The following is a 13781-nucleotide window of genomic DNA, read 5'->3' as shown; positions in this document are numbered from 1 at the left end:
ATGGTCTGGCGGCTGGGGAAGGAGGGAGGGCAGAAGGAAGGAAGGAGGAAAAGAAGAAAGTAGACATAACATAATGTTTTAATAACTCCGCCTGTGTTAACTCCTTAAATCTCCATGCAAGGTGGAGACAGGTAGATGGAAAGATAACTTGTGACCAGCCTTCGTGCCAGGCTTAAAGATTTCTTTGCCAGTGTGGGGGCGGGGGAATGCTGCACTGCCCAGCAGAGTGGCCGGTGGAGAGACTTGGGTTGTAAGAGGTGCCCACTCTCAGCCTTGGGGAGACTCAGGAACAGACCTTGATGAGGTCCAGGGGGACCAAGTGAGTGGCAGGAGAAAGGTGGGGGTTTCAGAGAAGCCGGGGGGCCCTGGCCGACTTAGCCGAGCTCACGCCGGAGCCCTGGAGGGGCCGGTCCCTGAGCACCAGCGCCTTGGCTGGACACATTCTACCTGCTGATTCTGTAAAATGTGTGATCTCTATTCTGCCTGCTTCCAAAGGAATGCGAGGGAATTAAGATACAGGTTTAGTAGAACATAAAGCAAGAGCACCAAAAAGGAGCAGAGGGGAGGCGTCCGTGTCCCTGGAGATGAGCTGGGTTTTGGGGCTGGGGCCCCCACTTTGTAAGTTTCCTGACAACGCAGCAAAAGAGGAACCCCCGAGGCATGTGGTTTGTATTGTATGACAACCAAAGAAGGCACGCTTGCCTATGAAGACAAATGCTTGGTGAAAGCCAGCCATAAAGAGGAATTTATGGTGCGGGAAGTGTCTCTCATGCTTCCTGTTTTTAGTCTGGAGACTCCAAGAAGCAGACCTCACAATAGGGTGGCCATGCAGGGATTGAGGTGGGGACACAGCCCAGCGGCGGGATACGAAGAGGATGCTGACTGACATCCAGCTCCGAGGGAAGGAGAAATAGTCGACGAGCTCGTGGAAATGCGTTTGACTGAGCTGTGACCAAGAAAGGCTCGGCAGGGCGGTTAGGGAGCCCTGAGCTGAAGTCAGGTGCCTGGAGGGTATCCAAGTCTTGGAGGAGGAGTGCCACGGTGGCCGGAAGCGTGGCCCCATGCCAGGCGATGGACTGCAGGTGCACAGCCCCGAGCACCCCCCAACCCCGGCCAGCTAACCTCCCTGCAGTGGGAGATGGGCCAGGGGCATCCTCACTGCTCCCATGCTTCCCGATGTCAGGGGCTCATCCTTGTACCACGCTCACGCTTTGCCACGTCAATGGACCACAGTTGAAGAAAGAACGATCCCGTGACCCTGGTTCCAATGGCCAGGGAGACTTTATTCTAGACCATCACACCAGGGGACAGAGATGGGGCTCAGTCCCAAATGACACAAACCTGGGGAGTTACAAGCCCACGGACCGCAAGGGGGTCGGCGGGTGGGAAATCGGTCCGAGGAGACACGGGGCGTCTGGATTCCGGCCAACACCGTTCTGCTCAAACTGGGCCAGGCGGGCGGGAGACAGAACCGGGGCCGACGCCGGGGTCTGGAGGGAAAGTTGGCTTAGCGGAGCCTGAGCTAAGTTTGATGAGGGGACAGTCTGTCACCTCCTGTCCCAGCACTGATCTGACGTGAAATTGACTTGAAACTTAGGAACACATTATATTTTTTTCGAACACACATTTTAAAAAGTGCGTAATTATTCAGGTTTTACACTCCAGCGCTTTGGGGACCGTGGGTTTTCCAGAGAACACGGAGATGCTCATTGAAAGGCTCTATTGCAGACCCGTGTGTGGGCTGCCCGCTCTAAGCTGCTCACTTTGGGGCACCTCTTGGGGCTTATAGAAGGGGCGAAAGATGGTCTCAGGGAGAGCAGGGGTAGGGGCAAGGGTGAGGCCAGGGGCGCTGAGCTCCAAAGCTCCTGGCCTCAGTGCTCCCCCATCCCACCCCTGCTGCCCAGATGTGGAGCTGGACCTCCAGCGGAGTGTGCAGGCAGTCCTCCGGGAGCTCAGCACCCAGGCCCCAGCCCTGCAGAACAACCAAGGTAAGAGCCAGCAGGCAGCCTCCGCGCCCGCTCTTTCTCAACCATCTCCCCAGCTCCCCGTGCAATCAGAATTACTCTTGACCTCTGAGCCCGCACGACTTCCAGAAATGTGGCCCGAGGAGCTGAGCTGCAAACATAGCCAGCCCATAAGCCACACGCACACTCCGCCCCACTAACGTTCCACAGTCCCCATCCTTTCCACCCTGAGAATTTGCTGTCCTCGACGGGTAGCAGAGCAGAATCCCCCCATGTGTGACAAGCCCACCCTTGTGCCCCCAGAGCCAGGCGCCCGGCGGAGAGGTCGGATCCGTGGCTGGTCAGAGTCATGGTGTGGGGCTCCAGGGCTCAGGGTCCTGCTCCGGAGGGTCCCCTCTAAGAGCCCTCTGCCCCGCTTGTGTGCTGGGCTCTCCTCTGTCCTAGCCAGGCATGTGGAGATGGTCCCTGCACAAGAAGGTCGAGCGAGATCCTGGTAAGAGTCCGGTGCTGGTCCGAATTCTGCTCAGAGAACTGGAAAAGGTGGGTTCTCTCTCAGGCTGCGGGGAGGCAGATGGGTTGTGGGAGGAGGTAGAGAGAGGCGGGGCCTCAGTCCCATCAGTGCTGCATCCCCCAAACTCTGGTCCCTTGTGGCCCGCCTGCATGATTTTCAGCAGCTCTGTCTCCCTCCTGTACTTCTATAAGGGATCCCATGGTTTCACCTGACTTTGCATATTTCAAAAACTCTGTACCGTGGCCATACATGGAAAACCCCCACTTGCGGGAACAGAAAACGCCGATAAACATAAATGCAGACCTATTAAAAATGTTTCAAAATTGTTCTTGTACCACCCAAAATTATCCCCCACACCACCCGATGCTCTGTGTTGCAACCGTTTGGGAGACTTCCCTGTTTGGGGTGGGGGGGCGGCTGGCCTGCTGCTTGGCACGAGCTCCTGCCCTGCGTGGATGCCCCGCGCCCCCCAGGCTCTCCCAGCCGGCTCCCACCCCTGTGCTCCCTCCCCACCTACCCCTCCCCTACTGGGGCAGACTGTGCCCTTTTCCCTCCCCTTGGTGTGATGGGACGCTTGCCTTCCACCCCATCTCCTGCCCACCCCCACCCCCCAAGCTGCATCCTGCTAGGATGTGGGGAGCCCCCAGAGCCCCAGCCCAGTAAATGCCCTGCGGTCTCCTGTTTTCCAGGCAGAAAGCGAAGACCTCCGGCATGTCATCATTCCCCTGCTGCATACCCTACTGTACGTGCTCACTAAGGTGAGCTGGGGCTGAGGGCCGGGGGGTCGTGGAACCCCACAAGTCCCAGGGCCAGAACCGTCCTCTCCCTCAGAGGACACCCGGTCTCTGCCTGGGTGAGCCTAGAACTCTTGGAAGCCCCAAACTGGCTTCTCCACCCTCGCGGCGCCCTCTCCCTAATACACGGAGGGGAAGTGGGGAAAGCGGTTCACAGAATGCACGAGAGTCTCGACTGCCAGAATGAGGTCCTCAGGATTGCTCCTGTGTGCACTGGGGGCCATCACTGACCCCTGCACAGAGAACGGACAAGCCACGGAGAAAATGTCTTGAGAACAGGAACCAGGAGCTGAGTATAGTCACAGGGGGTGGGAGTGGGCAGCGAGGGAGATGAGGGGCACGAAGAGCAGTTCAGGGGCTGCTGGAATCCAGGGACAGGATGGGGCTGGGCTCTGGCCAAGGCAGGAGGCTGGGCGGGGGGAAGGGGAGCCCCCGGGGCATTGCACTGCGAGCATCGTGCCCACTGGATACCCAAGCTTTGAGCCTGGAGCACTGCAGGAATGAGGAACCGAAGGGTGGTGAGGGGCGTGGATTTGCCAGCAGAACAGGGTGAGATGGATCCATACCATAGTGAATCTGAGTGGGGTGTCAGAGAAGAGGTGTCTTACAGGTGACAGAAGAGGCTAGGGGTGTACATTTGGGAGGGAGGTGTGAGCCCAGGTCTGGCTGTCAGCCCGTCCTTCCTCCTCTCCATCCCACTCTCCCACCCCGCCCAGAGCCCTCTGTGACCTAGGGCTCTGGGCACCCGACTCCTCCCTCCCACCCAGGCCACCGGCATCAGGGAGGAGCTCTACCGGAGAACCTACAACTTTTGCACGAGGCTGCTAACCCTGCCCGCCCCCTACTGCACAGTAGCCTTGGACTGCGCCATAAGGCTGAAAACAGAGACAGCTGTCCCAGGTAAGAGCCATCCCAGCTAAGTCCCAGCTGCAGCGCGTCATCGTCTTGCTCTTTCTCCAAGGTTCCTGGAGCCTTGAAGCCCCAGCACCTTCTGAGGAGGGTGAGGAATGGGGGTCAGGGACCAGGGGCTGGTTGGCTGAGGTGGTCTGCTTTGCAGGGACGCTGTACCAAAGGCTGGTCATTGCCGAACAGAACCTGACGAGTGAGCTGTACCCCTACCAGGAGAGGTGAGTGTCCCCAGGAAGACTGCTGCCTTCTGTCCCGTCCAGGTGTTGGGACTACGTGACTGCTCACTGAGGGGGACCAGGCGGGGTGGAGAGGAACCCTAGCGGAGCTTCCCATGCATGACACGTGTCTAGCAGTGGGGTGTATTTTCAAGGGTGGGCGGGGCCTGCCTTCTCCGGAGATCACCGGAAGCAGGGTAGGTCTTTCTTGTTGGGCTGGGCTTCCGAGCCATCCTGCTCCCGTGCAGAAGGTGACATGAGCCCTGAGCCACTCTGGAGTTCTGTCGTCCCACCTCCATCCCGCCCTTGGCCGTGAAGCAGCATCAACCATCCAGGCAGCCAGAGGTCGCTCCGGGGCATTTATAGCTCAGGCCACAAGCACACCATGGAATCTGGGCCTTTCCTCTGTGTGTGCCTCGCCCTTTACGCAAGATTGAGCCAATGTCCACTTGTCATGTTGGGAAGAGTGGCTGATGGAGTTGGGGGTGCCGCGCCTCCCGCCCTGTAGGCACCACTGCTGAGCTAGCACCGGAAGGGGCAGCTTGAGGCGGTGTTCACAGAGGGTGCAGGGAGGTGGAGGGACCCAGGGGAGCTGGCAGCGGGGAGGGGGAGCAGGTGCGGGAGGCTGGCTTTCGGGTGTGATCGGGCAATGGGAGGAGATGGGGCCCACTCAGGGTCCAGAGCTCATTTGGGCAGGAAGGATTTAGGGTCCCTCCTGGAGGCTGATGTCATCAGTGGGCCCCAGAGCTAGGGGAGGGAGCAGAATTTAGGTTGGGGCTTACCTGGACTCTAGACTAGCCTTCCCTCTCCCCCCGCCCCAACAGGGACGAGCTGCTCCTGCCTGCTCTGATTTGCCCCAGTCCCCACCGCTCCCTATCGCCGCCCCCCTCCTAGACTTTCGAATTCGAGGCTCCTGTTTTTGGAGAAACAAAACACTTGGGGGCTGCGAGGCTCTGAGGGTGCCCATCCAGGGGCTCCTCTCCTGGTAGTCATCCTCACCAGCCCCCCCACCCCCCACCCCCTGCCCTCAGAGTGTTCCTCTTCGTGGATCCTGAGCTGGTGTCTCCCTCCGTGTGCAGCGCCCTGCTGCTGGAGATCGAGGCAGCCCAGGCGCAGCAGACCCCAGAGGCCTGCATGCGCCACGTGGTCTCCCACGCCCTGCAGGCCGCACTTGGGGACGCCTGCCATGCAAGTTCCCTGCAGAGGAAGCTGAAGGTAACTGCCCTGCCCCAGCCCTCCTTGGCTGTAGCCCACGCCGGCGCTCTGACTCATCCTCCCGCTTCTTCTATTTTCATACCGCTTTGCCCTCAATCAAAAATGAGTACACACTCACGGAGGAAGATCTGGGGGAAAAAAAAAATGCACGTAAGCCAAAAGAGGAAACAAAAATCCCTCACGCCCCCCACCCAGACATACTAGCAATGAACATTGTGGTCTATTTGCTGAATCATACTGACGACGCTCATCATCATAGTTGCTGTTGACTGAACGTCTGCTCTGTTCCGGGCACAGCGCTAAACGCTTCACGGGTATCGCAAAATTCTCACCACATCTTAACGACGTTGTGAAATGGATATAATTGTCAAAATGGGCACAGAGAGGTTGCTAACCTACCCACGGTCACACAGATACAAAGGGACCGAGTCGGGATTTGAACCCAGATCCCTCTGACTTCAAACCTACGTTCCGCCGCCTCCCAGCCCCAACTCCCCACCAGTGCTTTTTTAACAAAAGGAGATACCAAATTCTGTATACAGTTTTTATATACCGCACGGGTATGTGCCTTTAGAGAATACTGATTTCCCCGTGCCACTGGAAATACGCCATAGGGAAACGTTTTCTTTGGAAAATATGTACCCCTAATGGCTGCACCATGTTCTCACCTATGAATGTGCTGTTATTTATTTAACTAGTCCCCTGTTCCTGTTGTGGGCATTTCATTCATTTCTCACGCTCACCTGTTTACTTCCTAATTTCTCTCTCTGACTCAGCCTGGGCCCTTGTACACAGCCAAGACTCCGGTAGGTTAGAGATGCTCCAGCCAAGGGTTGCAGCAGGTGCAGGACTTCTTAGAGGGGGAGGATGCCACCTGGGGCTGTGCGTCCCGCACCGTGGGAGGCGACCTTTTTGAGGGGAAAGGCTCTGGTCCTCTGGGGCAGCTGGGTGGGATCGTGGCTAAGGTTCCGAGCTCGGGGCTGTGGGGTTGCTGCTATGGGAGGGACAGGCACCAGAAGGGGGGGTGCTCTTAGGGGCTCAGCTATCCCCCGCTTGTCCTGCCCCAGGAAGGGGTATCAGTCCTTCATCCAGCCCTGTCTCAGACCCTGCTTTGCCCATCAAGATGCATCAGATGCGGCCCCGTTCCTCTTGCCGTTCTCCATCTGGAACCCTCCATCCATGCTCTGAGCCCAGCATCTTGGACACTTCCTTTGACAGTGACTTTTATGTATGGCTAGGTCCCTCCTGAAACCATGATGACTGATTTCCATCATTCCTTTGCTCTCAAAGAGCCCTTCGTGCCTTCAGAATTCCATTCCTTTGTGGTTGCTGGGACCTGTGGAAGGTTCCCAACTCACTCCCCTTCCCCACTATCCTTTATGTCCCTCATTGATAGCACCCCCTTTGGGGAGTTCACAGCACTGGGCCACATCCTGGAGGAAGGCACCCCCAGCTCATACCTAAGCCCCATGTTGGTTTCAGCCCAGACACCTATGGCCCCAGATGGGGTTACTGTCCCTTCTCCCCGCAATGGGCCGTGGGTCTCAGAAATGTGGGGAGGGGAGGAGTTTGTCTACTGACCCAGCAGCCCCCACCGCCTCCCAGCAGCTCTGGTGATTGTTTCTGGCCTATAATACCCTCTGAGAGCAAGTGCCCTGGATTATGTTCTCTGGCTGTCTTCCCTCACCCTCACCCACCACTAAAGAATCCCATCTTCTAGCTTAGAGGATGCGGGGTTCTAACAGCTAAAGGGGAAAATGTGCAGAGAAGAAGGACATGAAATTGGGGGGGGGGCTGAAATTTTAGATCATGCGATCAGGGAAGTCTCCCTGTCAGGTGACTTTTGAGTCAAGTCCTAAAGGAAGTGAAAGAGCGAGCCATGTGGATATCCAAGAGAACATTCCAAGCATCGGGAACAGCAAGTGCAAAGGCCCTGGGGTGTAAGCATGTCTAGTGCGTTTGAGGAACGATAAGGAGACCTGTGTAGCCAAAGCAGAGCAGAAGAGAGGGAGAGTATAGAAGATGGAATCAGATGGAATCAGAGAGTAAATGAGGTGGTGGGACAGATCTTGAAGGTGTATATGACTGGAGGCAGGAAGCAGCCATGCTAAAGAGCACAGAATGCACAACGAGAGGCTTACAAAACCTGTTTCCATTAATTTCCATTAAGGAGAAAGGCTCAGCTTGGTGCTTTACCCCTAATTTCTTTAACACTAACTTCCCTTTCTAAAAAGAGAAGGCAGCAGGGGCGCCTGGGTGGTGCAGTTAATTAAGATCTGACCCTTGGTTTTAGGTCGAGTCGTGAGCTCAGGGTTGTGAGCTCGAGCTCCACAACGCCCTAAGGCAAGCCCCTAATTGGAGCCCCATGTGGAGCTCAGTGCAGAGTCTGCTTAAGATTTTCACTGCCCCTCCCCCTGGCGCTCATGCATGCACTCTCGCTCTAAAATAAATAATAAATCTTGGGGCTCCTGGGTGGCTCAGTCGGTTAAGCATCTGCCTTCGGGTCAGGTCATGATCCCAGGGTCCTGGGATCAAGTCCCGCATCCAGCTTCCTGCTCAGCAGGGAGCCTACTTCTCCCTCTGCCTGTCTCTCCCTCTGCTTGTGCTCTCTCTCCCTCTCTGTCTCAAATAAAAATAAAATCTTAAAAAAAAACAACCATAAAATAAAATAAATAATAAACCTTTAAAAAGAGAGAGAGAGAAGGGAAGCTCCAAGCTCTAAAGCTTGGCAGGCCAGAGTACCTGGCTAGAATTTAATAATCGTGCCTTGTGATCGTTATAGTCACCTTAGTTATTGTCTGTTACCTCTGCGACACTAGCCTTTTTATAGAGAGTAGCAACATAAATTGCCCCTCTGAAATCATTCTGAACCCAAAAAAGTGAGCTGATTGAAAGAAAAATAGCAAGTAAATACTAGCATAGGCGGTATGTCAAGATAGCGTAGGAATGACAGAAGTCTAGGGAATATTCAGCAACTGTTTCTCGAGCACCTGCTGTGTCGGAAGATGTTCTAGGGGCATCGGGTGCAGCTGCGAACAGAGGCCTGCCTTCCCGGAGTTTGCATCCAGGTGGGGGCAGCACATTGATCCCAGGATGGCGATCCCTGCCGCTCTGGGGTCCAGCCCTTGCAGGGAGCCACAGTGGGAGGGACAGAGGGGACCCGCAGGTGCAAGCAGCTTCGGGCAACGTCGGAGCTGGGGTGGGTGGGTGCTGGGCCGGGACCCAGGCTCTGGCGCGCACCCCCCCCCCCACGACAGGCCAGCCCTCGCCACGCCCTGGAGCGCTATTTCCACGCCGTGGTGGCAGCCGTGGAGCAGATGGCCGGCGAACCCAACCCGAGCCGGGAGGGACACCTGGAGAGGCTAGAGGAGATTTACTGCTCGCTGCTGGGGCCGGCGGCGGCCGCCAGGGGGAGCTGCTGCGGTAAGCGGGCGTGGGCAGCGAGGCCCGGCGAGGGCCCGCAGGGGGCGCCAGAGAGCAGCGCTGCACCTGCCGCGCGCGGGGAGCCTGGGGACTGAGGGCCGCCCAGGAACTTGGAAGGGGGGGGGGGGAAGCGGCTAAGAAGGTGGGTGATTTGGTCACAATGACAGCTGTCACCTGCGGGGCACCGCCTGTCCCCCAGCTGCTGTTCGAGGCACTTGACATATATTTAAATATTGCATGGATTAATCCTCAGAGCAAACTTCTGAGATAGAAATTATGCCCCTCGTTTTATAGACGAGAAGCCTGAGTCAGAAAGAGGCTGAAAAATCTTGCCCAGCATCACCCGGATACTAAGAATCAGACCCAGGCTGTGTTATAGAAACACGGCAGCAAGAAAGGCGACCTGGCCTGGCTGCGCTTCTGGCTCGGGGTTAGCGGGAGGGGACCAACCACAGGAGGAAAGGTCCCGAAGGACACTAGGAAGTTTGCAGGAAACAGGGGGCCGCTAAACAGCCTCGGGCAGGGAGGGGACAGGTGGCTGTTGGGCCCTGGGTGAGCCGATGGGACAGAGAGGAAGCCTGAGCTGGACCATATGGGAGAGAGGGTCTCTGCACCCTCTCTGGGCCCTATAGGAACTGGAGGGGAGAGGGCAGAGAATGCCACAGCCCTCCTCCTGCCTTCAGGTGACCGCCTGCAGGACCCGCAGCCAAGCATCCCTCTGCCCAGCCCTCACATCACCTTCCACCTGTGGACCGATGAGGAGCAGCTCTGTAAGTGCCTTGCATCTTCTCCGTGGAGAGCTGGCTGGAAATAGGTGTGTGTGTGTGTGTGTGTGTATTTCTCGGCATCTGTGTATGCATTCATGTGACTGTGTGTATTGCGTCCGCCTGTGTGTATCTGTTGTGTGTGTGTTCGCGTGTGTGCTCCTTGTTCCCCGAGTCGTTCTGCACATCCAGGAGGACCCATTTTCTCTATGTCAGAATAGCTCACGTGCCTAGGAATTGCCACATGCCATGTTGATGCTAATAGACAATGAATGTCCCCAGGGAGGAGGCAGTCACCAAAAGCAGTTCCAGTTCCAGCAGCTGGAGGGGGCCTTCCAGAGAGACCCGCCTGCCTGACACTTCTATCCACCTGTGTTCCCATGCGGCTGTCCCCAGCCCTTCTCAAGGCAGGCGGGTGGGGGGCAGACAGGGGTGTGGATTATGGTGGGAAGTGCTGGGCTAGTGAACCAGGTCCAAGTCCTGGCACTTCCTTTCCTATGCTGGGTCACCCTACACTGACTCAGTTTTCTCATGGGTAATAAAATGAAAGCAGATTAGAAAAGCCTAGAAGTCTTTCCTGGAGCAGGTGCGGTCTGTTCTCTTTGTCCCGGGGGAGGCTACAGACAGTGGGAGGATGGGAGGAAGCCGATGAGTGGATATGATAAAGAGGACTCCAGGGTCAGCTAAGTGGGAGGTACTGAGTGAAGCTGACTTCTTTACTGCAGGACTTCTCAGAGCCTTTAATATGTTTACTAATGGAACTCAACAAGAGGTGGCAGGAATATGCGGGATGCTCCGTCTTTGTTAGCCACAGGACCTTTATTCCTTCGTGGGGCATCTTGTGGGGCTTCTATTTGGCTGAATGGTGTTTGAGAAACACGGAACCACACGCCTTGCTGGGGTGACACCCTGCCAGCCTCACGTAACTTCTCCGCCCTGACGGTCCCCTTGTTCTCGGCATCCCAGGGAAGGAACTGGTACTCTTCCTGCGCCCGCGATCCCAGTTGCGCCTCAGTGCCGACTTGGAGGCCTTGGATCTGCAGGGCCTCTGGCCAGACCGGGAGCTGGCCCGGGCGTCCATGCTGTCCACTGACAGTGGCATCGAGCGGGACCTCCCTGCAGGAGCCGACGAGCTGCCTGTCCCCGGCAGCCCTGAGATGGAGCGTGCTGGGCTGCAGCGCAAAGGAGGCATTAAGAAGCGGGTGTGGCCCCCCGACATCTTGATGCCTGCGTGCTGGGACGGGCCCCAGGGGCTGCACCGCAGGACGGGCATGCCCAGTGGGGATGGGGAGCTACTGCCCGGTGTCTCCCGGCTCCACACGGCCAGGGTGCTGGTGCTGGGGGACGACAGGATGCTGGGGCGCCTGGCCCAGGCCTACCACAGCCTCAGGTAGGGCCCCGTGGCGGGGGGGGGGCGGGGGAGGGCAACTGGAGGTGGGGGTGGTGCTGGCTGGGGCACAGGTGGGCCCATGCAGCAGGGGTGCGGTCACCAGCTCGGCACTTTGCAGTGAGCTCCGTAAGCCCCGCCACCGCCCCTCGAGACAGACATTACTGTACCCATTCTGTAGATGGGAACACAGAGGCTCAGAGAGATTGAGCATGTCGCCCCAAGTCAAGAGATACTAAATACCAGAACCAGGATGTGGAACTGTTGGGAGCCACGACACCTGCCTTTACCCCTGTGCTCTGCTGCCCCTTTCCAGGAAACGAGAGACCCAGAAGTTTTGCCTCACCCCCAGACTCAGCTTGCAGCTCTACTACATCCCCGTGCTGGCGCCCGAGGTGGCTGGGCAGGGCAGGGGAGGGAGGGGAGGGACGTGGGGGAAGGAGTGGGGGGGCTGTCCGCAGCAGGGGTCTGGCTTAGGGGCTGGGCAGCCGCATCCCTGGCTCCAGGGACTAGGATCGTCCTTCCTTAGGCTGCGGGGCCGGGGGAGCCCGTCTAGATCAGGTCTGTGTTCCAGAAGCCCCAGATGCGGGCCCTGGAGGCTGAACGTCCCCTCACGGGGGCAGCCTGCCCATGGCTGAATTTTGTTTGGCTTTTCTAATGGAATTCATTGCAAGCTTCTCCTCAAACAGGGGCTCGCACACACAGCACGCTTCCTGGGGTCACATAAAAGGAAATTTCAGACAGTGGGAGCCCATTGTTCTATTGGGGGGTGGGGGACAAACTTACCCTTGCAGCTTTGCATTTCTGCTGTCCCACTCTGCTTGCTTTTCCGGGATCAGTAAATTCAAAGCAGTCCTTGTCTCTCCACTTCCAAGGCTCATGGTCATTTTTCAATGTCCCTGGCAAGCGGCCCTCAGTCAAGGGTATCCCAGCTTCACCGGAGGCGTAAAACCTAATGGTCTTCACATGGCAGAGAAACTGAGGCCCCAAGAGGTTCAGTGTTTGGCCAGTTTGCCTAGGGGAACCTCTGGCCAGGAAGAAAGTGCCAGAGACCTGGCCTGATGGGTCCGCCCTCTCCCCCTGTCCCCAGGAGCCGCCGTCATGCAGACATTCGGAGCTCAGAGAGCTGGCCACGTTCCTGGGCCGTGCAGACCCGTGGTACCAGAACACCGTCAACACACTATGCCCGGCCATCCACAAGCTGGCAGAGATGGTAGGGGGCCCGCGAGGGTAGGGGGGAGGTGGGAGGGGCCCGTTTTCAGATACCACCCTTGGCTCTCGACCTCAAGAGTCAGCCCCAGGGCCCGCTGGGGTGGGATGAGGCTGGAAGGGAGCACAAGGGAGGAGCCCTAACCAGCTCGTGGTGGAAATTCACTCGGGACTCTTAACAGGCACCTGCTTTGGGGGCGGGGGGACACTGGGGACAATGTGAAGCAGAACCTTCTTCCATAAGGGTGTAGGCCCTTTTCTTCCTTCTCTTCTGAGGTTCCTGGGATGGTTTCTCTGTGATTGTAAGAGCCCGTGCCTCCTGAGCGCTCACACGGGCCAGGCACTCAGCAGCCCTACCAAGTAGGCACTCTTGCTGGCGGATGCTAATGTTGCCATGTCCCCATTTTACAGATCAAGCCGCGGGGATGCAAATAAATTAGGTAACTTAGTCCAGAGTTGCAAAATGAGAGGTAGAGTCCCACTTGGAATCAGACAGCTTGATTCCAGAGCATATCCTCTTGACCACAAAACCAGGCTGCTACCCCCCAACCCTCCCGGGTGGTAGGGAGAGAGTTCCCATCTTTTCCTGACTTGAAAAGGCCTTTATCTATTAAGAGAATCTTTTTTTATATCTTTCCAGTAAACTCTACCCCCAACATGGGGCTCGAACTCGCAACCCTGAGATGAAGAGCCTCATGCCCCACCAACTGAGCCAGCCAGGCAGGCACCCCTCACATTAAGAGAATCTTAACCTTTTTGGTGTTGCAGACTTTTTTTTCCCACTTTGTTTACTTGCCTATCAATCTCGTCAGTAGGGTTTTATGACTTACAGAAGTTCGATATTTTTATGCATTTTACTTTTATCCTTTGTGATACCTGCCGTTGGCGTCCTGCATTGAGAGGTCTTCTCCACTGATTACGTTATATCCAGGATTAAACTAATATTCACTGATCATTTACTGTAACTTTTCAGGTCTCGGTTTTTCCATTTAAATAACCTGCCTGCAATCGATTTCAGGGTTGAGTGTGAGGCATGCAAATTGTTTTTTTCCAAATGGCTAGCCAGTTGTCCTAAAGCTATTTATTGCACGAGCCATCTTGCCCCGTCAGTCTGAAATGCGCATTTTATCATCCACTAAATTTTTACAGATGCTTGAGTTTATTCCGGGACACTTAACTCTTTCTCGTTAATCCATTCATTACCGGCCACGTTAGCATTTTTTAATTTAATAGTTGGCAGGGTAAGCCTACCCCGTTACTCTCCTTCTTGAAAACCTTTCAGACTATGTTTGTTCGTGTCTCTTTCCAGATAAATATTAGAAATTTGGTCAAGTTTTTTTTTTTTTAAATCCTTCCACCTCCCTTGGGATTTCAATTGAAATTTGGAAGA

General features: G+C 56.3%; 1 protein-coding gene across 3 annotated transcripts in view; it reads left to right on the top strand.

The window, feature by feature from the left end:
• PIK3R6 (phosphoinositide-3-kinase regulatory subunit 6) overlaps positions 1-13781 on the top strand; it is a 50746-nt gene that overhangs the window by 20849 nt on the left and 16116 nt on the right. Inside the window, exons 3-13 of one of the 3 annotated variants that reach the window (XM_078067909.1) lie at positions 1905-1988; positions 2413-2504; positions 3165-3233; positions 4037-4169; positions 4327-4396; positions 5473-5608; positions 8866-9031; positions 9715-9801; positions 10762-11185; positions 11499-11577; positions 12273-12395. In XM_078067909.1, the coding sequence (XP_077924035.1) occupies positions 1905-1988; positions 2413-2504; positions 3165-3233; positions 4037-4169; positions 4327-4396; positions 5473-5608; positions 8866-9031; positions 9715-9801; positions 10762-11185; positions 11499-11577; positions 12273-12395 (1463 nt within the window). Of the gene's footprint in view, positions 1-1904; positions 1989-2408; positions 2505-3164; positions 3234-4036; positions 4170-4326; positions 4397-5424; positions 5609-8865; positions 9032-9714; positions 9802-10761; positions 11186-11498; positions 11578-12272; positions 12396-13781 lie in introns of all 3 variants that reach the window. The other 2 variants (XM_036094659.2, XM_078067908.1) reach the window with 2 other exon arrangements.

This window comes from Halichoerus grypus, chromosome 2, assembly GCF_964656455.1.
Source record: "Halichoerus grypus chromosome 2, mHalGry1.hap1.1, whole genome shotgun sequence".
Taxonomy (NCBI): domain Eukaryota; kingdom Metazoa; phylum Chordata; class Mammalia; order Carnivora; family Phocidae; genus Halichoerus; species Halichoerus grypus.
Note: the sequence above shows the minus strand (reverse complement) of the source record. Positions and strands in the feature narration are given on the sequence as shown.